This window comes from Catharus ustulatus, chromosome 9 (assembly GCF_009819885.2).
Source record: "Catharus ustulatus isolate bCatUst1 chromosome 9, bCatUst1.pri.v2, whole genome shotgun sequence".
NCBI lineage: Eukaryota > Metazoa > Chordata > Aves > Passeriformes > Turdidae > Catharus > Catharus ustulatus.
In genome coordinates, this window is record NC_046229.1 from 24,182,198 (window position 1) to 24,206,473 (window position 24,276).

Genomic DNA, 24,276 nt, shown 5'->3' on the forward strand with positions numbered 1-24,276 from the left:
GATGTGAGATATACCAAAACAAGTGCAGACGCAACCATTTTTTTTCCCAGTGGTTACATGCATTAACTCTGCTAAGCATATTCTTGTTTTTAAGGGGAAAAGTAGAGTAGAATCATATAGCACTTTATCTTCTAAATATATTACACACTAACATAAAATTTCAGATAATGTGAATATTTCTAAAGATAATTACTTTTCCCACCTGTGAAGTTTTGGGTTTTTTTCAAAACAGAGATGAAACAGTTCCTTTGATTCAGTTTGATAGCAACATTCATCTGTCTCCTTTTTCCACTTACACATTATTACTATATGGTGGCTATTTTCTGTTTACCTCTTAATTAAACTCTCAAAATTAAACTTTCAAATTTAGCAGCAAAGGTTTCCTGCAGAAGCAGGATGACAAAAGCAATTATTCAAGCATAATTATGCTGAATGCCACTGATTTTCATTTTGATTAAATAATTATAAAAGTATTATCCAAATGACACTTTTGATACACACCTTTGGTTAGAAATCTTACTGCTTACTGCCTTTTGCCTTTCCAGTCCCCTGACACTACATAAATATCAAGAAACTACAGGCGAGCAATCTGGTTAGGTTCTACACATTCACTACAGTCTAAGTGCACAGTCAAATTCACAAAAAGAAAATATTTACCTGTAAACATTGTCATTAAAATGATGTAAACTTGTATCCTAGTTGCAACCATCTTTTTCCACAGGAAAATTTCCGAAAGAAAAAGATCGTTTAGCACTTAAGCAGTTGACAGAGTAAATTTCTGTAAAATTCAAAGCGGTTCTTAGTATAAAGGCTTCCTTTCCAGGATTAGCTTGCTCCACTTCTGTACCTGCTGATGTAGTCTGATGGTGTATTTTGCCCAAGCCAGATCAACAAGGCTTAAAGTAAGACCCATTAAACTGCTTACACAATAGATATGTATCCTATTTAAATTCTTTTTTCTCCAAGTTCGTGCTCACACTGACTGTTGTTTGTGTTTCGCAGAAGTGCATTTTATCAGGATCCATTCAAAACTGATTGGTCACTTTTTATTTTTTTTTTGTTTTACAAGGTGTTTTTGTTTTTTAAGACTTTCTTTTCCTTTCGAGAGGTTTGTTAATCCAGATCAACTCTGTCATGGTCACTGTCATTCAGAGAAACTGTACATCTCAATAAGCAGATCGAAAGGATCTAAAATTTGATCCTGTTTCTTCATTTATAAAGTATTTTTTTCTATATTTCTACTTAATATATCTTATATATCTACTTAATGGAAGTCTGTGTAGATTGAGTGTCCTAAAGACATGTAAAAATTATTTACTGAAACATTTTTTTTGTTCAGCAACACATTTTGATTTAGACCAAGTTTAATGAGGGGAAAATTGAGTTTGGGAGATTTAACTACTTATTTCTGTGATAATTTTAGCAGCAGACATTATTTTTGTCACTTACACTTATCAACTTCTTCTTCTAACTCATTTATTCACTAATTAGGAAATTCCTAACCTTGTGTCACATTTGGGCTTAGGTTCACCAAACGACTCGTACACAAAGCACAATTTTGGATTAATTTAATCTGCAGTTCACAATTGGTTTTATGGAGATGCTCAGAAATGTGCTGCTTCTTCCAGCCTCTGACACAGGCATCGAGTTTTCCTACAATACATTTAAATACTAAAGAGTGAAAATTTCACTCAGACTCTTGGAAAGGTGAGTAAGGCAGCTTTAAACAAAATGAAGTTGATTTTGGTAAGTTAGTGTGAATGCACTTGATTAGTAGTGCTTATCAGGCATCTTGTGCAGCAATTTGATGTTCAATGTTCATGGCACTTTATTTTGAATATTGCAAGAAGTTGGAGATTCTCAGTAACAGTCATTCTTTTGGCAATGTGAGTGTGACAACAGGATTCTGAGGGAAGGTTGTGACAGACACAGAGCCAACAGGTGGGGACACACATCTGCTCCTACAGCTCAGTGACCACACGGGGCTGGTGGCACACTGAGACGGGAACTTCAGAGCAGGGTACTCAGCAAACGGCCCCAAGCCCTGCCAGAACCACTGCTGGGAGTTTGAACAAACTTGCCAGGAGCAGAGACTCTAATTACAGTCAGATATTGTGCTTAATAACATTTTCATAGACAAACCAAGGAGAAAATTCCATGTGAAACCACCATAAAGTAGGTATAACACTTGTGTAATCCTGCCCAGAAAGTAATTGTCAGAGGTTCCCTGTCAAACTGGGATTTGATTATGGTTTGGGATTGTCCTGGCTTTGCTCTGATTGGTGTTTTCATAAAAGATGTGGATGTTGGCTCAGAAAACTTGCCTAATACGTTGTCTGATAAAGCAGGATTAAGTAAAGCATTTGAGTTTTTTACAGATAAAATGACCTTTATAGGTGAACATAAGAAATGGGAGAAATGGTCTGAAAAAGATTGTGTTCAATTCTGGAAGAGCTCACTCAGTTTCTGTAGTCTAGGCTAGGATAATCAGCAATCAGTTTCAGTCTACAATGCTTCAGTTTCGCTGAGTCCACTTTTAGTTCTGTAGTGCAAGGAAGATTTGGATCAATTAGGAAGAATTCAAGGAAAGCAATGAGAATGACCACAGGTCGAGAAAAAATGGCTTTTGAGAAAAGTTTAAAAAGTAGAGCTGTTCAGTCAAAAGACAAGCAGAGGAAATGGGACGTGGCAAGAGTTTTTCAGCATAGAAAAGAGAGCACTCTGTGCCCTGAGACCACAGCAAACAGGTGAAAAAGTCACAGGTTTGGCATGCACAAACCAGGTCACACTGTAAGAAAATATTTCTAATGATAATAAGATGACAAAGCCTTTGCATATGATGCCCACTGGGAACTATAAACTCTTATCCTTAAATATTGGCTAGAGACAAAAATGCAGTGAGACACAAGCCAGCAGATGCTGCCTTAGACCTATAGACAGTCCAAATGATCCCTTCCAAGTCTATTTTTCCATGGTTTTGTGCCTCCCTTGAATGAAATAATTCCCAGCAATTGAGCTGTGGGTGTGTCAAACTATACAAACTATATCTTTGCACATACATGTATGTCTACACATACAGGTATCAAATGCAAGCAGGAGTAAACCTTGGAGAAACTCAGATTGTGTCATCCCCTTTAGAATATACTTTATGGAAGACAAAGAGTTTGCAATAGCACTCCCTCCACCTGTATTTTAGAATTTTGGAAATGTCTGTCATAAAATCCTACCCCAGGTGCAAACAACTCTCTCTTCAAGGGACTCATTAATACTGAGGCCAACAGAAAGATCTGACAGAGCACATATTCTTCAGGGCCCCAGGTTTTAGCAGACAATCATGAAAATTCTAACTTTGCCACATCTGTGCAGATAATTGCAAAGAGATAATTACTTTTTGCTAGAAGGAGGAAATGCACATTCATGAGTGAGTAAGCATAAGGAAATAAATTGACCATCTTTGTGTCATCGTAATTAAACCCCATGCTTGTGGGTATAAATCAGCCACCATGCAGGTCAGGAAGGAAGTTTTACTCTGAGGTACCTCAGTGTAGAGCAAGTGAAGGATATTTAAATGGATTTTTTTTTCACCTATTTTTCTTCAGTAAAGAACTGGCTTACATTTGATACTGAACTTAATGTGAACAGTGCTCTGATCTTGCATGGCAATTTCTGTTGCTCTCCTGGCAGGAAAAGCTTGTGTAAAATGAAGGACGTAACACAGAGCAGAGCTGGAGCGTATGAAAAACAGGATTTTTTAAAATAGTAGGATAATAAGCATTTGTTAACATTGGGCTAATTTGCACATGATACCTTTCACACAGAACTCTGATTTTGTAACGTAGTAAGACCTTGCTAGTTATTCCTTTATTGCAGACAAATTCACTATTCTGCTATTTTTTCTCTTGCCATTTGAAATGTATGTATTAAGTTAATACAGGCTAGGAAAAAAAAATTAAAATAGAAATAGAGCTGAGTGGCTTGGCTTAATCATTAAATATGTCACTCTAGCTGAGGGATATGGAATTCATAATGTGCTACATTCAGAATGGCATGCTGTAATTCAATCTTTTTAAATGTTGCTGGCTCGAAGCTTCATAGACTAGTTTGAATTTTCAGTAAAAATGAATTTTTTTAAAGTAGTAAAAACCCCCAATCCCTTAATCTCTTCAATCAGTAAAGGTTTTCTGAGAGCAAAAGTACTTGGAAATGTTTTTCCACTTGTTTCACGTGTTTTGTCACACCTAAAATAGTTTTCATTTGAAAAGGAAAAAAAAATAGAGAAGAAGAAAACCGTGTACATGCCATAGGTGATTAGTTGTTTAGTGAGATCTGGTGTGTTTGTTTTATTTTAGGAATATTGGAACCAGGCGTCTGGGCTGAGCTTGGCTGCAGCCCCCGGGTGGACGAGGCGGCCCCGGGTGAGCGCAGCCACGCGCGCGGCACGGCCAGGGGTCAGGGGACACTGCCAGCCCAGGGCCAGGGCACGTCCTGCAAGGCAGCACAGCAACTCTCCTGCCTGCTGCCTGCACCTCCAGCCCCTCCTTCAATATGCACAGCCAGCCATGTGGATCCAATTGTGGGATTAGGATCTGAATCTGGAGTAAAGAAAAACTTGTTGAAGAAATACGTCCCTGCGTGGCACTCATTTTGAGTGATGGAGGCAAGGGAGAAAATCAAATGGTGGCAGCCCAGTTTCCCCAGGCTACTTCCCCCTGGAGTGGGTTTTCTGGCTGCACAAATGTGTTGTAGCTATGGCCATGCTGAGGGTATGAGATAGGAAGGGGAGCAAAGAGGAGGGAAAGCACAACAGGGTGTGACAGGTTAAAGTAGAAAAAGGTGGTGGGAAAAAGGGTAGGTAAGATTTTGGAGTGAAAGATGTGACTGGGAAAAGGAAATAAAAACATGAGAATCAGTGGTAGCCCCGAAGATACTTGTGTTGGCATTTGAGACAGAATTCTTGTTGGACACGTGGGCTTTTGGGGGGTAGTAAGAGAGCAGAGTACATGTGTGTGGCCATCCATCTATTAAAGATATGTGAGGGATGCTAAGAAAGACTCAGATCCTAGATAAAGTCTACACAGAGATCTGGGCTGAAACGGAAAGTGGGAAAAGGAGACCGTGGGAGTAATACCAGAGACAAAAAATTTAGAAAAAAAATAGCCATAGATTTTTTTTGGTAATTAAACAGCTGTGTGCAGAGCAGAGAAGTCATTTCACAAAACACAGATGATTAGGACAGAATAATAGAAAAATTTACATTGAAAGGGACCTTCAAAGGTCATCATCTGGTCCAGTGCTCCACTCAAAGGGTCAGGACATCATCCAGAAAAGAAATTTTAATAACAGGTTTCAGAGAATTTGTTATTTTGTACCTAATTCTGGACCAGGTATTTAGAAGCCAAAGAGAGATATTTGATGTTTTGCTTTCCAGTATAGGGATTTTTGGTATGCTCTGTAAGTTGGAAAAAAGAATATGTGTAATTCAGGAATTTTTCTACCTTTTAGAAAACAGTGGCAAGACTGTCAAATTCAAAGCATTAATGATCTGATTTGCATTTTCTGTAGATTTATGAGCTTGTACATTTAGATGATGTGCAGTTGAACTGAAGTATATCCAGTGGGATGTTAAAACAACCAGTACCTTTGAGTTGTTTAATTAGCTCATACAAGGTCATGTTTCATTGAATTGAAAATCTGTTTGGAGCAATTTGGAATTAGAAAACAAATTATTTTTCTGTCCTGCAAACACTGAAGGGCTTTAAAAGAGTGCTTGCTGTTGATGAGCACACCCATTGAGAAATGTGTGCAGTGTCTTGTCTCCCCTAAAAGGGATTTTCTACCTTGTCTCTTGTTGGCTGTTTCCTATTTGTTTTAACTGAGTTAGGCAAGCACAGTCACTGTGCTGTCTAGTGTGAAACAGCTTCTGCCCTGGAAATGGCACTCTGGAAAATTCAAGTCATTTGCAGGATTTTCTCATTTTGTTATAACTGATGTGAATCTCCACAACATGCAAAAGTGACTGTGGTTACATAACTTCATTGTCAGTCCTTATTGAAACAAAGTGAAATAGCCAAAAGGCCAGAAAATCATAGTTTAAATTGGGCCTATAGAGTTTCATCAATAGTAGAGATGTGAGAATAGAAAAATGTAAAATATCAGTGGGTGAGTGCACATAACGTTTATGCTGTGTGTATTTTGAGCTGTGCACAGCATAACTGTATAAAGAGCATGGCTATGCTGTGTATAATCACATTTCTCTATTCCTAGAGTATATGTATTTACATTATTTATTATCACTTTAAAAATAGAAAAAAATCTGAGCTTTTTATGCTTAGTTATCCACTTTTTATTATTTTTATGTGTGTTTTCTTTCCTGATGGGGAGTTTCCTGGAGTATATTACAGGTATGAGATTTAGCTAGATTAAATCTAGTTTTTCTATGTCTTTATGTGTTACAGTTAACTTCTTTAGCTGTGCAGACTTTTCCGCAGTAGAGCATTTAAATAGTTTTCTTTATTTGCTACTACAAGCGGTGATTTACCATGATGCTCTGGCCTCACAAACAGGTCTAATAACAGATTCTGAACCCTCTTTGTTAAGGAAAAATAGTGCCACAGGACAGAGGCTACAGCCCTAATTGTATTGATCATTATAATTCTCTGTATTAGTGTCATGTTGTTAGCACAGCCAGACTCGAAGAATTACAGCAGTGGGAGAGCAATCTGAATCAGATCCACCAAATCTACTTCTAGCAGTTAATTATCAGCATAAATTAGCTGTCTATACCAGGTTTTTATTCTTCTCTCCAAGACTGTTTATTGGAAGTGCAAAGTTCATTGTCAGCCAGGGAAAGAAAGTGTTTTCCTTCATCTGATTCTCCTTACACAATCAACAGAAGTCATTTTCTAAGTTAATTCAAATGTTTTTAAAGGGATCAGCATCCAGGTCATCAGTAAAAGGCTAGCTTAACTTCTTTGAAATTCTCCTTGTACCTGAAAAAATCAGTCCAGGCACCTAAGCAGACGCAGGCTGTGCCTTACTAGAGTCACCTCTGAGTTTATTTCAAACAGTGCCAACGAGCAGACATAAAAATACTGGGCTTTATCACTTGTTCCTCTTATTAGCAAACACGGTATAATTAAGAGCTAGATGCTACAGGGAACAATTAGTGTAAAAGCTTTTATGTAGTATATCACATAAAATTAGTTTCAGTGCTCACTTTATCAGCTTATTTTTATTACTTAAAATCCCAACATATTCTTTATGTCCTTGAGAAGACCTTAGACCTGGGACTCATCAGTGCTAATTAATTGCCAGTAAACTGCAAAATTCCGGGTTTGTGCTGCCATTCAGAGGGACCTCAGCAGGCTAGGGAAACAGGTAATCTTCAGGAAGCTCATGAAATTCTGCAAAGGGGTTCTCCCCCCAAGTTCTGCACTTGGGGACAGAAAAGCCCATCCAGCAGAAGCTGGGGTCAGCTGGCTGGAAAGCAGCTCTGCCATGCTCTGAGCAAGGAGGGCATGGGGCAGACATGGGCCCTGGCAGCAGAGAGGACCAACAGACTCTTGGGCTCTGTTGGGAATTGTGTTGCCACAGGTCGAGGCAGGTGACTCTTCACCTCTGCCCAGCACCAGGGAGACCACACCAAGCCCAGCTCTGCTCTCCCCAGGTACCAAAAGGGAGCAGGTCTGGCCAAGGGCCCTGAAGGGGTTAAGGAATGGGAAGGTCTGTCATGAGGAGACACTGAGAGAGCTGAGGCTGCTCAACAGTTGAAATAAAAGCCAGTTTTAAAGGCAAGAGGGAGCCTGCCTTATTAAAATATAATATATAAATTTCACCCCAATTCACCAGTTCCTTCCCTGTGTATTGCCTGACCTTGTGAATGTGGCTGCTCTCATGGATGGAATTCTTCTCAAGTCATGGTCACATAAGTGTGACTCTCAACTGTATAGATGTCCTGCTTTCAATTTCAAAAAGCTGTATCTTGTAAAATAATTCTTTTTAACAACCACAGGTGAGAAATCTGGCACATAATTGTACTGTAGAAGTTAAGAATATTCCTTGCTCCATTCCCCCCGTACACAGCTTTGGCAGTATTAGTCCAGGAAGGTTTAGGAGATTATGTGTACATGACAACCCAGAGGATTTCCATCATGGTGATTTTCCTTCCAACCCTTTTTTTGAAGAGCGTAATGAACCTATGACAACAAGCTTTATTCTCTGAGGAGCCTGACATTGCTTCTGTTTAATGGATCAGCCAGTTTGTGATACACCAGCTCTAGACACTTTCTTCCCCATGTCAGGCTGGGGTACCTCTTCAATATTTCCCATCTGTGCTGACCTGTGTGATCAGGAGGTCATGTCCTGAAGTCAAACCCAGAATCGAAACACTCACTCCTACCACGGCCAGACTATTAATGCAACCCATTTAATTTACATCAACTTGGAACTTGACATTCAATTTCTCAGTGCAGAAGCAATTATTTTTAAAGGAACATGCCAACAATATTGCTTGGCTTAGAATGGTGAAAGTTCAAAAGGGTAAAAAACATTTCACACCATAAATAAAGAATTGATTATACTTGAAAACAAAGTTTGTAATTACTACTGACATTTCTGCGCCTAGATGAGGTGCCTTTTATGCTTTAAAAACTGATGTCATTCCTGCCACTGGCATTATGGGAACCTTATGTAAAGGTCTGAAATAGTCCTTTGCTGATATTTTAAGTACAAAGAGGAACACGAGCATTTTGCACAATTCCTGGGTCAAACACTTATTTTTGGTCAAGAAGTGGTGAAAAATTCTTTGTGGGTGCCTCCCTTTTGCCCAGTAGTCTGTCAGCAGGACCACTGGCATAATTAGTAAAATTCTTAATTTGTTGCTCTTGTGTGAAAGCCAAACCTACATTGTGCTAAGAAATTTTAACTAGGAATAGCCCTGTCGGGGTCATCAAATTAGTCTTTTCTACTCAAAACCATGATGCTTGTTTTCTCCATAGCTTTTACAGCCCTGGGTGGACACTGCAGCCCTGGGTGGACTCTGCATGACTGGCTGCAGACCAATGACCCTGAGCTCCACATGCAAGATCCTGCTGACCAAACTGCATGGTGCAAAAGCTGAGAAGTGCCACTGAGAATTCGGGCTGGCAAACAGTGTTCATCACAAGTCTTTGGGAAGCAGCATCTCCCAGATCAGGCTGCAATGACAGCACTGACACGGCAGAACTCACTAATGTCTCACAGATGCTGGACATGGACACCATTTCACGCTCCCTCTGCTGGCTCACAGGTACAGAAGGGATACAGAGACCCCGTTCTCAGAGCTTTGCTGGTACCAAACAAATTGCGTGCATTCACAGCAGCTGATACTTTTTTTAGCAAGGTAATACAAGGTTATGCTAAGCTGTGTAAAAACTTTAACTTCTAAGCCAAGTGATGAATGGCATTATACCATTTATATTTGATGCCTTAGCAGTTTAACAGCAGACTGAATACTTAATCTCGATGTAGGTCAATAATGTCTTCATAACAAACATGTGCAGGTTTAGCATGCAAAGATCGTGCATTTCCCACTGTCAGAAGCCAGGCATGCAAAATAATTATTTAAAAGTGAAGACCAAAAGAAACTGTCGTTATTAGCCAGCATGCTGCAAATTTTGCAGAAAGGAATGAAGACAAATCCTTGATTCTCATTTCAAAACAATCCAGCCAGAAAACTGTGCCCTTCTAAATAGCAAAAATGCAAGTTGGGGACCTTTTTAAGCGGCAAGGTTTTCTATAAGAAGAGCAATAAAGTGCTCTGAATTAGCTGTTGTGTATGTGTTTACACATGTGTGTGTTGCTTTGTGTTTTAGCACATATGTGTGAGAACACGCATTTATTCTACATGCACATGGTTCAGAACTACCAGCCCATGTTCTTTTTCTGATTGAGCTCCACCAGCTTCTCCCATGCTACCCATGAGTTCCTCTGTTATGTAGGGAAAGAGAAGCAATGCCTGCTAAATGTTTGGCTGTATAATTTAGTGCGTTTCCAATAAGCTGGATTTTAATGGGGTTCACTATGGTGACATTATTAAGGCTATTTTTGAAATCATCTGTTGGACAAAACACTGAACTATTAAATCAGGTCATTTTGTTTATCATTTGACATGTAACCTTAAATATGCCATAAATTAAAAAGCATTGAGAAAGTAAAATATATTAGTCCCATAGTGCAGGTCTTCTCTTTACTTGCCAAGCACTTTCTCCAGAGCAGTGAAAGCTGGATGTGTAGATCTAAAGGAAGTTCCTTTCTCTATGGGCAGAAGTTGTGCATCTGCTTAACTTTGCAATTTGACTGTAACTGAACCAGAACAATGCAGTCTTACACAAAGCAGTGTTAAAAAGCATATGCTCTAAAGTAACTCCTGAGATGCACAAATCCACTTCTGAAGGAGATGAGCAAAGTCCTTCTGTCAGTTTGGTGTATGCAGTACCTTTGATTTCACCTGGGTTTGTGCATGGTTATCACTTAGACCACACTTTAAACTCAACTTTCATTAGTGGTAGCCTGTGCCATCAGATGTATAATGCTGCTGGGCTGGGGAAAACCAAGAAAGAAATGAAAGGGCCAGAGAGATTTTTCAATAGAGAAAGACAGAACTGAGCTGGTTCATAAGCTCAGTCAAGAGGTAGCAAAATTGGATTGTATAGAGGCTATAAATATATGAGTTATGCCAATTAAAAAGACTAGGAAATGTTTATCCAGAGATTTAAGAAAGAAATCAAAAAGGTAAGTAGGCAGTGCTTGAAGAAGGCCCCAGGAGGAAAATTCTTACTGGATAGACTTGATTTAACAAGTAGTCAATCATATGATGGAATGACCTACCAAGAATGAGTGTCAGGAAAATAACAGGTGTTTAAAAAGCATTATTCCTGATGCCAAACAATATCCAACTCCCTTATTTAATTTTTTTTTCTCTAAGCATTTTCTGCCAGGTACTGGACGCACTAATTCACTAAATCTAAGGACATTATCTGTCTGTGTGTTGCAAGGTCTGGGAGCTTATGGATTAAAAGCCATTCATCCACTCCTCCTTCCCTTCAAGGAAAAAGCTTTTCATGCTAAAAAGTGTTTATGTGCAACACTGTTTAAAACAGAGAGATGTGCCAGATTCAAAATATCCACTGCTTCCAGGCTCTGTCAATCACACTGGACTACATTATACAACTTAACATATCAGTGCAACTAGAGAAAATAGATCATGGTAATGATGGGTCAGCTGCCAAATTTGAAAGCACAAAATTCTATACATGTTCTGAAAATAATAATGGTAGATGCTTCCTAATGTTTGAATATCATATATTTCTAACTAAATAAAACCCCCCAAAACATCTGACCTTTGTGCACTCCTTTGGGGCTGAATAATGCAGAAGTGATGGCTAACATGTCTCTGCATTCCTAGTTGCAACTTGCAACAAGGAGAGAGATGGTAAATCATATTTCTCATAAAAAAATGCACATAGATATCAGGGCTCTAAATGTCTACATGTCAGTCCCAGTGCTACAAACCAGGTAGGGACCTAATTCTGTAAAGAGTTGTCAAGAAAAGCTCGAGAGTTCATTTCCTAATGATCATGGTTCAGCTTTTACAAAATTTTAACATAGAGTGGCATTACCAGTAAAAATACTTTTCTGTGAAAAACTTCCCTTGTATAATAGGAATAACAGGGACAAGCTGAAATTTTCAATAAAGCTGAATTTTATTTCAGTAAGAGGAGCCCTCTGCATAGTCAGTGCCCATGTTGGGTGCATATTTTGTTTCTAGGATCTAAAATTTTGTTCCTAGGATCTGAAACTATTTCAGTCTCTATTTGGAGCACATGAATTGTGCTCTGATCTGATAATGATGTACAAACACATCCTTCATGGGCTGTGAGATTCCACTATTCTCCAAAGTAATGTCATTCATTACAATCCTATTGGACCTTATTCTATTTTTCTGAAGTGTGGATAATGCACAAACATTCAGCTTCTAGTGAGGTGAAGCCCAGGCTGCAGAATATTGTGATCACAGAAATGTTTTCAGGTGTTATTAGTAACACTTAGGGACATATGCTACTCTTTTCTGATTCTTTAACCAGTGGTAAACACTAGGTAACCATTGTAAGTAGAGTCAATACCTTCAAGCATTCACTCTCACAGTCTGCTGCCATACAGGGGGCAAGTTAAGTCATAAGAAGATTAATTTTTGCCAAAAAAAAAAGCCATTAGGCTTTCATAAAGTGTCTCAAGATATGGGCTGTTAAGGAAAGAGCTGTCACGAAAAACACAAGTCAGTCTTAGTTGCTGCAGTGATTTATATGGTGAAAGAATGTAAAAATTACACTTTCTTTTACTAAATAGTATTTCTTAAAATTGTTCAAGAGGAACACTACCTGCAGCAGAAATGAAATTGAAATGTCCCACTAGTTCTGTCATGGTAACTGATAAAGGAATGGCAGATTCATAAATTCTTCCAGCTCCAACCCAATTTCAGTGCTGCCCACAATGTTCTGAGGTATTGCTGCCCTTGCATGGCCATTGCCGTACACAGTGTGTGAAATGTGAGCTCAGGCTTGGCTTTCCTTCTGGGGAGCTATCCAGAAAGAGTAATAACACTCACCTAACAGTGTGCTTGGTCTAAGCATGTGACAAATCATTAGTGCTTATTGCAAAGAAAGCAGTTTGATTGTGAATAAAGAGACAGGCAAGAAACCAGGGAGCATGCCTCATTCTTGGGACCTGAAAGCATCTGCTGCCCCCTGGAATAGACCACAGATCAGTGATACAGGATACACTTTGTCTTTCTAAGAGAATATTCCAACCATTTCCAAAAATTAAGAGAAAAGGAGAGCAAGAAAAACTCTGTGACAGAAATAGAGGAGAAGCCAACTGAGAAGGAATCAATTCTGATGACTGTGTGAACATCTCCTTACCAGGACACTACACACTGAAGAAATGTTAAATAGTATTAGTGGGTAGAATCATTAAAAGCTTGTCCAAATACTCTTTCAAGATCAGAGACTTTGGCAGAGCTGGAAAAGTACTCTAAAGTGCTAATTGTCTGTTTGGTGCAGAGTTTTTACAGGCAGTAGGTGCCTGCCGGGCCCTGAAGGCATCCTGTGCTGGTCCAGCCCATGCCTAAGCTGGCCATGGAATGCTGGAGCTGTTGGAGACTGGCTGGGAGTAGGGACAAGATCATCTCCTTCCCCTGTGCTTTTGACCACAGGGACACGTGGAGATCACAGGGGCTGGGACAGAGCTAGGGCAGCACTGCAGGTCTCTCTAGGAAAGCAGTAACTTTGCCATGCTCAGAAAGAAGCCACATTTTTCATGTGGGGCTATACATCTGCCCAACAGACCAGCCGAGCTGGTTTTGTAAGGGAACATTTCACAGCAGTCCAACAGTGAGAAAAGGCTCCTATACTCACTGTGAATGGAGTTTGGGCAGTGAGGAAGGGTGTTTGCATGCCAATTACAGCTTCTCTGTGGTTCCAGAGTGGTAAGAAGTTCAGAGAGAGAGAGCGAGATCTCAAGCCCTAATTCTGTTTTTCAGCAATTCATGTGTGTAGTGCACACAAATGTATTTGGAATTTTTCCTTAAACCAGCTAATTGTGATGGGTATTTCCTGGTATCAACATTTTCTTTGTTGAAGCTTTGCTTGTATGGGAATAATGATTAGCCAACAGTACCTGTTAATTCTGAGTTGCTGTCTTGCCTGTGGGAGAAGCCTGAGTCCCACTGAAAAGAGGAGTAGCACTCTTGAAAGCTTCTTATCTTCAAAATTTCTTTTTCTCTCTGTCTTTTCTCCTTTTGTATCCTTATTCTTTCTGTGATCAACTTATTCTAAAGTCTCAGAATCAGAGAAAATAACCCTTTAAACTGTGATGACAACCATGAATTAACCCAGTGTAATGGAGGAAGGATTGACTACCATGGTGTGAACAGCTGAAGGACAGATGAGGAAATAAAGGAAAACATAAAATTTGGATTTTGGAGGTGAGATCTTTATTATACATCTGCTTGATTTAATTTTTATAAGTCATATTGCTGTATATAGCTGAGGATGGCAGCTGTGTGATCATTGTGCTGATGATTAAGGTCTAAAAAATAAAAGAATGGCCATAATTGTTTTTATTAGTTATAAAAATGTATGTATGTATTTTAAGCTTCCCAAGGTAGTGGTAATGGGCTAGTGCCTACAGTCCTACCCACTACCCATAAATAATATTTATGTCTGTCCCACACTTATGTCAGAGGTCAGAGGAGAGGAGGATGGCTGGCTCAGTCTGTCCTGCTCTCTGGTGGGTGCTCTGCCCACAGCAGCACCTACAGACATGCAGGGCGATGGAAGCTCTGTGTGCTCTATGTTTCTGTCACCCTGGCTTGAGTGCAGAATGAGAGCCCAAAAAATTTAGTTTCTAGGTACTGGTCCCATGATGTTCCCAGTTCAATGTCTGGCTTGAGGTTTTCTTTCCTTAGCTGAGTGTTCAGCACTCTCCCATACTGGCCATTTATCTGCCTCATCTTCTGGCTCTGGGAGACAGTTTCTTTCCCCCATGCATATGGCAGGAATTCAGTATGCATACGACACCAGTCTGATCATATCATTTTCTCTTGCAGTAGTCCAACAGGCTGGGAAAAGGGCCAAGAAAATTTAAAAGGGAAAAACAGAAAACAAGACAAACGAAAAGGCCAAAAACCATTTAGGAATTCCTGATGCCAAAGCAAGCAGCAGTGCTGGTGGCACAGCTGGCACACAGCAAATAACAAGACACCAGCAGTGGCCAGGCCCTCAGCAGCCAGCACTCGTGTGTGACAGCAGGCACCCTGGAGTGGGCTCTGCTGCTCTCATCCTCACTGTGCTGAAGGAAAATCCATGGGCTTCATCCCTGCTCCTGGCACTGTCTCCCTGCCTGGGGACTGAGGGCAGCACAGCTTTTTAGGCACAGGAAAATCCATGGGCTTCATCCCTGCTTCTGGCACTTTCCCCCTGCCTGGGGCCTGAGGACACACAGATTTTTTAGGCACAGGGAGCAGGACCTGCCCGCCTGGCACACTTGCTGCTCCTTGGGCTCTGCTCCACCCTGGAATGTGTCACTTGGTAGACCTTGCAAGTACAGAAGCTCTCTAATTTTGACATGGTGTTAAGTTTATTACAACCTGGTGAAATGAGTCACTACCAAATCCATAGCTCTGCCTTTCTCCTTTCTCACAGGTTTTCATGAGCAAAATGAAAAGTTTAACCTTTCAAATAACAGCCTTTTTAACAAACGTGCAGTGCTAGAGCAATACAATATATCCACAGTATGAAAGGACACGGTTCTAGGGTAACTATTGCCTTTACCTCGCAGCAACAAATCACAAGACCTTTAAATGAAAGCCCAATTTATTAAAAGTACTGTTGTGCTAGGGGGCCAGCATGCCAAGGTAATATAAAAAAAGCTGGGGCTTGCTACTGCAGTAGTACTGACACCTCTTGAAATCTGAGTATCCACAAACACTGATTTAAACGGGAATGGGAGAAGTTTAACCCTTTGTAGAACTTGTGCAGAAATTTTCTATCTTGGATCTGGATAAGGAATATCTAATGTCCTCAAGAGTTTCTAGCAGACATAAAGCATCCAGACTGGGATTTATGTATTTATTGTTATGAATCAAATTGTCTAAATAGATAGATTTTGCAGATTTGATCCTTTTAAGACTTTCAGTAGGACTTACTGTTTTTCAAGTCACTTGAGAAATCACTATCTGTAACAAAATACTGCCAGGTACTATTTATTACTTTCTTCCAGTTTGTGAGGGAAATATTTTATCCTGACATAAGCATGTGTTTAAGTTCCATTATCTCCTGCCCTTAGATATAAAACTGTAGTCCAAAAGGTGGATATTCTAAGTTTTTTAGTTCAGTTACACTAATTTGTTTTTGCAATCTTATCCAGTAAGTTCAAAGATGCTTGGTTACATATTGGCAACCATCCTGAGTTTGATTAGATTTTGGATCAGGCCCTTGCAATGCAGGCTATATGGATTATTATTTCTGCATATATATTATATTCTGCATATATATTACCTGCTCTGGTGAAGTATGATTTCAACGTTATATGAGGGCTTTACTGATGATAGAGGCATAACAAAATTAATGTGGTTTATTAAATAAAGTCTCTGTCCTGTTGCAATAGGAATCTGAGGGGTTGTACTTAAAGCTCATAGAGTAATTCAGGTGTTAAAGCTGGAAAAGCTCCTGAGTTTCAACTGCAGAAATGTAGGATTTAGGGTGTCAGTGAAATACACTGATACCCAGATGAAAGGATCTGACCTTTTTTCCAGGAGGCTGTTAGTTCTATCTCCATTAGATAAGCACCATATAGCAAATGGTCCTGATCAAGGACTCACCTGCTACCTTGAATCATACTACTGCTATCACCTCTAATCCTAAATCTTCTTTAATTCTAATTTAAAACTATGCGCTTATTTATCATTTGGCTATAATTGGAGAAATTGATTGTCCGGATCAGAGGTAAACACTTCCAGTCCTGCCAATAGGCTTTTTGTGCTGAAGTTTCTGACATCCAAAGAGGCTGAAGCTCATTTTGACCACTTTTTATTTTCAGGTTACCTGGGAGAAGGAGAAAGACTAGAGAGAAATGTGCAGTGCTCTTACTACAAAGTGTCTTGTTAGAGATTATGGTCTTCCTGCCAAGGTGTGGGCAAACTGTTTAGTAAGAATAACTATTTTGTTGGGTTTTTTCCTCAAGAAAATTATATAGATAGCATCCAACAGGATGTATATAACTAAACTTACTTATGGTTGTTAAAACTGTAATTTAATTTGAATACTGAGTCAGTAGACATTTCAGGGTCTTTAATACTTTCTCTCCCTCATGCTTTGGAGAGTCCTGCACTGTGAATAGTGAGATTACGGATTGAAAAATTGATTTGAGATTGATATATTTACACACATTCTGACACACTTTTTTTTCCAGACCATTTAAGAGTTTCAGGCTGGGGGAAGGAAGTCCTCCATATGACCAAAACCCGTAGAATCATGACCCAAATCAGGCAAACAAGCCAGGTGAAGGCAATTAATAAGGAAATGAGAGGACAAAGGACGGTTAATCAACAAAACACACCTTTCTGTTTGTCTCACAGAGCTTAGAAGTTTTCAAATTAGGACAAGAGAGGAGGAGAAGAAACTGAAGGTCTGGACATCACTGAAAGGAGGTGAAGAGAAAGCAGTGGCATGATAAGAGGTAAGGGTGCTTGGGACAGCCTGAGTAGAAACCTTATATTATGGTGTCTGAGGCAGAACAAAAGAACAACAGCAACACTTAGTGACAGGATAGGGAAGGACAGTTAACGGGAAGGGCAGGAACAAAAACAAGTCTCGATGCCACTTTGAAGAAAAATAAGTAGTCAGAGTGAATGCTGTGGTCTCCATAAGCTTTTGTGCTTGTTATATTGGAGACAGCAGTCACGCATTTCACATGACATGAAGTTCATAAGCTGCTTGGGAGATGAATGGAATGAGAAATTGAAGGCTGGTTAAATTAATACAGCTATTAATTATTTTTTTCCTTCAGAAGGAACAAGCGGGTGGAGCTGACAGAACAGTACTGTAGCCCCAGAAGCACACACATAATTCAAACCCGAGTGGTTCGCAGCTGTGCTAAATAGCGCTGGCTGTGGTAGGATAAAGGAGGGTCTGGACGCATCTCTTTCAGGATTACAGATCGCTGTCAATCCAGCTCTTTCTGCTGTGAGGACAGAGCTGTGCACACAAGTGGAGGTTGTTTTGCTGCAGGCAGAACGGGGCCAGCAGCGGTACCGAGCGCTCTGTGGGCTCAGGCCCAGCTCTGACCCTGCCCAGCGGGACCAAGCGCTCTGTGGGCCCAGCCCAGTGGGACCAAGTGCTCTGTGGGCTCAGCCCAGTGGTACCAAGCACTCTGTGGGCTCAGGCCCAGCTCTGACCCTGCCCAGCGGGACCCAGCGCTCTGTGGGCTCAGCCCAGTGCTACTGAGCGCTCTGTGGGCTTGGGCCCAGCTTTGACCCGGCCCAGCAGGACCGAGTGCTCTGTGGGCTCAGGCTCAGCCCAGCAGGACTGAGCGCTCTGCGGGCTTGGGCCCAGCTTTGACCCGGCCCAGCAGGACCGAGCGCTCTGTGGGTTCAGGCCCAACCTGGCCCAGCAGGACGCCCTCCCCTGACCCAGCCCTTACTGGTGAAGCCCGGCGGGCAGCGGCAGATGTAGCCCTCGGCCTGGTCATAGCGGAAGGCCAGCGGCAGCCCCGGGATGAGCCCGTAGAGGCCGGCCCAGGAGAGCTCCAGGCAGTCACCGCCGGACAGGCAGGGGCTGCTGTGGCACTCGGCGATGTCCTCCTCGCAGCGGGAGCCTGCGTACCCTGCGGAGACACCGCGGTAAGGGCACAGTGACATTGTGGGGACAGCCCCCACCAAGGCAGGCCGCTCACAGCTCCATCCTCCCTGGCCTGAAACACCGCCAGGGAAGGGGCACCCTGTGCCAGGGCCTCACTGGCGTCACAACCCTTACAGTAAAGCTTTTTTTCCTAATATTTGATTTGAACCTATTCTTGGTTTGAAGCTATTTCCCCTTGTTGTGTCACCACATTCCTCCTCCACGTTTCTTGTAGGCTCCTTTCAGAAACAGCAAGGCTAGATGGTCTTTAAGGTCCCTTGCAGCCCAAACCGTTCTACATTTCTATCATTTCTATTATTTCTGTCATTCCGTGTGCTATTCTTCCCTTCCAGAGCCCAAAACATACACTGAATAGTAGCTGCACACAGCTTCAGGCTTTGTCATGTGCTAAAAGTTTTCCTCAGCTCCTTGAAGGTGTGAATGTTCCCTTGCAGCTCCCTGCTAGGCCTTGGCAGCAGGATTGGCTACTCTACATTAGTGAGCTGAGCTGTGCCGTAAAGGATTAGTTTGGGTCTTTTTTAGGCAGTAACGTGGAGATTTGTGTGGGTAACAAGGCACTGCATTGTGGTGAAATACACTCTCAGGTTGTGGGAAGGCAGAGGAGAGCAGGGAGTAAAAGTAATTTGGTGTTTATAAAGTGCTTCATTTGGAGGTTAAAGTGCTACCAATGATCCCTGAATTCTGAAAAATGTGAAGGCTTCTGCCTAATTTTCCCTTATCTGTTGCACCAAGACTCATGTAGTGCAGTAACATGGAGGCATTTTGGCCTCACAGTGCTGTCTGTGCTCCTGCACACTCAGTAAGCTCACAGACATAAACTGCTGCACAGACTTGTGGTTTGTGTGCTGATAGAGCTGTGCAGTCTCTCAAGAGCACAGGGTCTGTGTCCCCACTGGGGTGTGGGGTCTGTTTGCAAACAGCTGGTAGAGAACATAGTCTGTAGGTTTCACTGCCCACTGCCAGACAGAAGATTTTAGGCTGCTTTAAAGGTTGTGTTAATGAAGACTAAAAACAAGGTCAGCGGCAGCAGTGACGCGTGTATCACACGGTTTGAGGGATTAAGTAACTGGGAGATGGCTCCCACCTTTGACTTATCTCCTGTCCTCACACCGTAATGCCAGTGCCTTTTGTTTTGCCCGCTTCTGCTGTACAGGAGAATCCATTCTTAGCTGGAATAACAAGCACCTTTCTCAAAGGGCTCGGCCTTATGATGAGTGAAGCCCATGTAAACACAAGGCCAGAGAGGACTTTTGAGGTTATGGAACTTCGACCTTGCAACCTTTCATTTTATCAGGGAAAAAACAAAAAAAAACCCAAAAAAACCCCCAAAAACCCAACCAAAAAACTACTAGCACTCAATGAATATTTATAGGAGACCTTGGAGCTTACCTGGCCAACAGTGGCACGTGTAAGTGTCATTATGGTCCTCACAAGTGGCGTTGTTGTAGCATGGTTGTGACCAACACAAGGGAGTGAGGGTCTCACAGTGCAAGCCCATAAATCCAGTCCCGGTGCAGTTGCAGCTGTACCTGCAACATAGAATGCAATTTTCACTCAGGCTGGAAGTCAAGAGATCTGGGCTTTGTTCCCAGATATACACAGGCTTCTTGTGTAGCCTTGGCTCGCAGGTTGCAGGGCTGAGTCCAGCTTGAGACCACCATCTGGTGCTTTAGGAGAAACTGGGAACTAACAATGAGCTTTCCCCTGAAGTATGTGGTTTTGTCTGGGGAGAAAGAACTGCTTGTGAATTGGTTTTGACACAACCCTAAAATTATTGATCTTTCTTTATTCTTCTTATTTAGTTTTTGGGAGGAAAAAAGCTTGTGGCATTTCCAATGCTTTTTTTAATTTTTTTTTTTTTTGTAGGATTAATATTACCCACAAAATGAAAAGGGGGGGAGGCAGTAAGTGTGTTAGTATCCCTTCCTCTTGGACTGGCAGAAATTGAATTGGCAGAAAAATAAGGAATACTTTTTTTCCTCAACTACATGATTTTTTTTTTCTTGAAAACCAGCCTTTTATTGTTAAGTTAGAACAAAAATGTAAATTGCTTACTTAGTAATAACAACAGTAATACAACTCCCTTTGGTAGCAATGCAACTACAACATGAGTGAACAAACTGGTGTATATATAGAAATTAGCAATGTGCAGATATCAGTAACGTCTGCGAAGTTTTATGTGCAATTCTTTTCAGGAGAGCTGAGTGCTATAAAAAGCTTCATTCCTGTTCTTTGGTCATCAAGTATAAAAATAACATGTACACATCATATGAAAATACTGGCTTTTGCAAGATACAAGTTAACTGTGCAGGCTTGTATGATCTTGTGTATGATTAGTTAAAAATAATTATAGGAAACAAAAATTCCTGCTTCTATTTTCTTTTACGTTAAAGTGACACACCATTATTGTACAACTGCATTCATAGGGCATCTTGCTGAACAAGATATATAAGTATACTTGATAATTTCTGTGCTTAATATCCAAGTCTTAGACTTGGAGTAAATATATGAAGAGAAAGTGAAATTTTTTAACATAAAGCAACATCAGAGAACAACTGGCTTCTGCAGTCTAACGGACCAAGAAGTGTAAACTTTTTACTACACTGTTTAAGTGTGTGCATAAGCAGAAACTTCTGGCAGGCCAGTTTATTACTGTGTATGGATTATTCTTAAATCAGAATCAGAGATGACTTAGACCAGGTGGCATTTGAATTTCTGATATAAAAAGTAATGAGGAAGATGTGAATCAGAAAAGTAATTTTCATTCTGAGGTATGTTCTCAAACCTGAAGTCTCCTTCTTCTGAGTTTTTCCCACATTTCTCCCATGCACCTTCAGTTTGGTGTTGTTCAGCTTTGTACTGAAAGCTTCTTCTTTTCTGCCTGTGTCCAAACTACTTTTCTCTTTGGTTCAGAATCGTGGAGCAGGGAGGAATATCCAGAACTCACTGCTCTACCTGTGTGCCTTTTTCTTGGGTATATTTTAGCATTTGACACTGCTGCCATCCAGGGATTCTGGATGGTGCTCTGCTTGTGAGTAGGCTACAGCTGAGCAGGCAGATGGCTTTTTATAGTAAGAGTGATAATTTAGATGCTCTGCCTAGCATAGTCTTTTGACTTCTTTTTGGCAATCTGCAGTAAGCAATACTTGTAGAGATTCTTTCCTTTAGACTCTCCTATGGACATTGGAGCTCCTGGGAATATTTCCTATGGAAAAAAGATATGGAGCATGCAGAGGTGTCCTCTATCCATAGGCACTCTAGGTTTTGTAGTCCAGCTAAGTCTGTTAAGTGTGGAGTTTCAATAAGAATGTTTATTTATGTGAAAATGGTTTTTTTTTAAGAGATCAGGTCATACTTTGTTGCATTCATGAAACATCACTGGAAGGTCAGACTGAAATTTGTGAGAGAATTTGGTTTGGTGTTTGTATTTACAGCTTTTTGTGCCAAATCCATTGCCTTGTACACATTTCTGTGAGAACTGGTGGCAGACACCTAAGCCTCAGCTGAACTGTAGATTAGTCAGAAAAGGAAAACTCCTGCTTAAATGCCACAATTCTTCATTCATCTCCAAAAATACACAAAAGAAAGGAAATTGCTGGACACCCTTCTGTTTTGAAATACATTTTTGTCCATCCTTTCATCACATAACAAATGCAGAAAGAGCTCCAATTGTTCTCCAGATACCCTGCAGTATTACAAGCCAATTAAAATTGCATGTACCTCAGATTTAAAAGCCATGAGAAAAATAAGCAGGATTAAGTCTGGCCTGAATGAGCATCCCAGTTGCTCACCTCACAGATGTATCAAAAGGCTACACAGATCTGTGAGTGAGTCAGGTCCAAGGTGACCCCCTCTCACTGCTGTTGTGCTTTAGCTACACTGGGAAATAATAAATTGCTTTGTCCTCCTCAGAGCCATTCAGCACTGCTGAAAAGAAGCTCCACTAGGCTGGTGCCATGTCACCACACTGCACAAAAACGCATTTCCAGAATGTGATCTCTTATCCTTTCACTCAAGGCAAGCATGCCTTTTGCTGACAGGACTTCTGGACTGATTTTTGGGGTACCAAAGTCTTCAAAACTGCTTTATAGAAACTGGAAAATACATAATAAAGGACAAATTCTATACTGGCAAGAGGAGCACCTGCATGAATACACTGGGGAACTTTAAGACTGAGCTTATATACATGTGTGTTCAGTTTGGGAAGCTCATGCTGAGCCAGAAAATCCAGTATTGGTGAGTGAATGCCAGAACTCTGCTTGGACCTCTGTGTGGGGCCAGTAACAGTAGGTGGAGAATCTCGTTTTTCCATTGTATTCTCCTTTTTTTAAAAAAATTACTATTGTTATTTTTTTTTTGCCCATGGACTACAGGTTGTTTTGAACAAGTAACTGTTGTACTATATACCTGTAAAATTTCTGACATATTTCCTAATGACATCTATTACTATGGTTACAGTTATTACAGTTTTTCTCTACCTCTCTCTCTAATCCTTCTGTCTGTCAGTGTGGGCAGCTGCTGTTAGCAAATTCACTTTTATACATATTTCTTGGAAACTAAAGTTTTTTGGTAAGCATTAGAAACAGAACTCGTATTTAAATGACAGTATTAACAGCCAGGAAAACAGCGTGTTGTAAATGCTCAAAGTACAATTTGAAAAATATACTTCTTGGTCAGTCTTTGCCATAAATATTTTGTTATCCTATTGGCTCTGGCACCAGACTGGCATTCTTTAATGGTTTTCAAATAGCAACCGAAATTAGTGCAGGACCAAGGAGTGAAATCTAGAATCTGGAAGGAAATGAGTAGCAGGCCAGGCAGGCTCCCGTAGCGCTCCCATCTGCAAAGCCAGGCTCCAGGAGCAGCTGGCCAGGCTGGCAGACGTACCCGCCGGGCCCGTCCGTGCAGTGTCCCCCGTGGAGGCAGGGCTGGCTGGAGCACTCGTCGATGTCGGTGTCACAGAGATCCCCGAGGAAGCCCCGCGCGCACGAGCAGGAGAAGCTCCCCAGGGAGTCGTGGCAGGTGGCCCCGTTCAGGCATGGCTGGGACGAGCACTCATCGATTTCCACCTCACAGTTCGTACCTTCAAAAGCAGAGAAAATAAACCCCAGGCTTAGGAGACAGCTTTGGAAATCTCAGCAAGAACTGCCTGAAGTACAGTAGTCACAGAATCTTTTTTTTTTCTTCAACATTTCCTCCTCAATGTGCTTTACACAGCTAATTTTTTCAAAGCTTGGCAGAATTTGCAAAAGAACAAGCCAATTGTTTTCACAAGAATAGGTAAAATAACTTTTTCTGTTAGCTTGAACATGGAGACAGGACAAACTAATTTTCGGTTTATTCAAACAATGCTACTATCCTATTTACATAATGCAGAAGAGACCAGCTGTTTATTGATCTCATAAGAGTCCATTTAAAGTTGACTTTTAAATGGACAATTCACAGCTGATTGAATTCATTGGGAAGTATCTTGTTTAGCAGTGGATTACTGCTTCATTTTTTAAAGGCTTATCAATGTGCAAGTAAATTGGTCTATGGTGCCGTGTTTGCAGCAGGTCAGAATCTTGGAGCTGCTCTTCAGAGATAATTGCTGAAAGTAAATCAGTTCTAATATGACCTTACAGCTATTTGTGATAATATACAGGTTAAATATACACTCCTTTTTCTTATCTCTAGCACAGTCCAGGAGACACTAAGAAAATCTAATAATTAATGCCTTGCAGCTTTGATTATTTCACGGGTTTGTATGTTTATGCATTTATTTAGTGTTTTGAGCAGTAGAGTAATATTTTCAAATTATTTTCAACTGCCAAGTCAGTTT

At 40.9% G+C, this 24,276-nt stretch overlaps 1 protein-coding gene across 2 annotated transcripts in view; it reads right to left on the reverse strand.

The window, feature by feature from the left end:
* CRB1 (crumbs cell polarity complex component 1) overlaps window positions 1-24,276 on the reverse strand; it is a 95,956-nt gene that overhangs the window by 39,435 nt on the left and 32,245 nt on the right. For both annotated transcript variants that reach the window (XM_033067160.2, XM_033067161.2), the window contains exons 3-5: window positions 23,343-23,538; window positions 19,845-19,984; window positions 18,238-18,420 (exon numbers count right to left, since the gene is read on the reverse strand). In XM_033067160.2, the coding sequence (XP_032923051.1) occupies window positions 18,238-18,420; window positions 19,845-19,984; window positions 23,343-23,538 (519 nt within the window). The remainder of the gene's footprint in view (window positions 1-18,237; window positions 18,421-19,844; window positions 19,985-23,342; window positions 23,539-24,276) is intronic.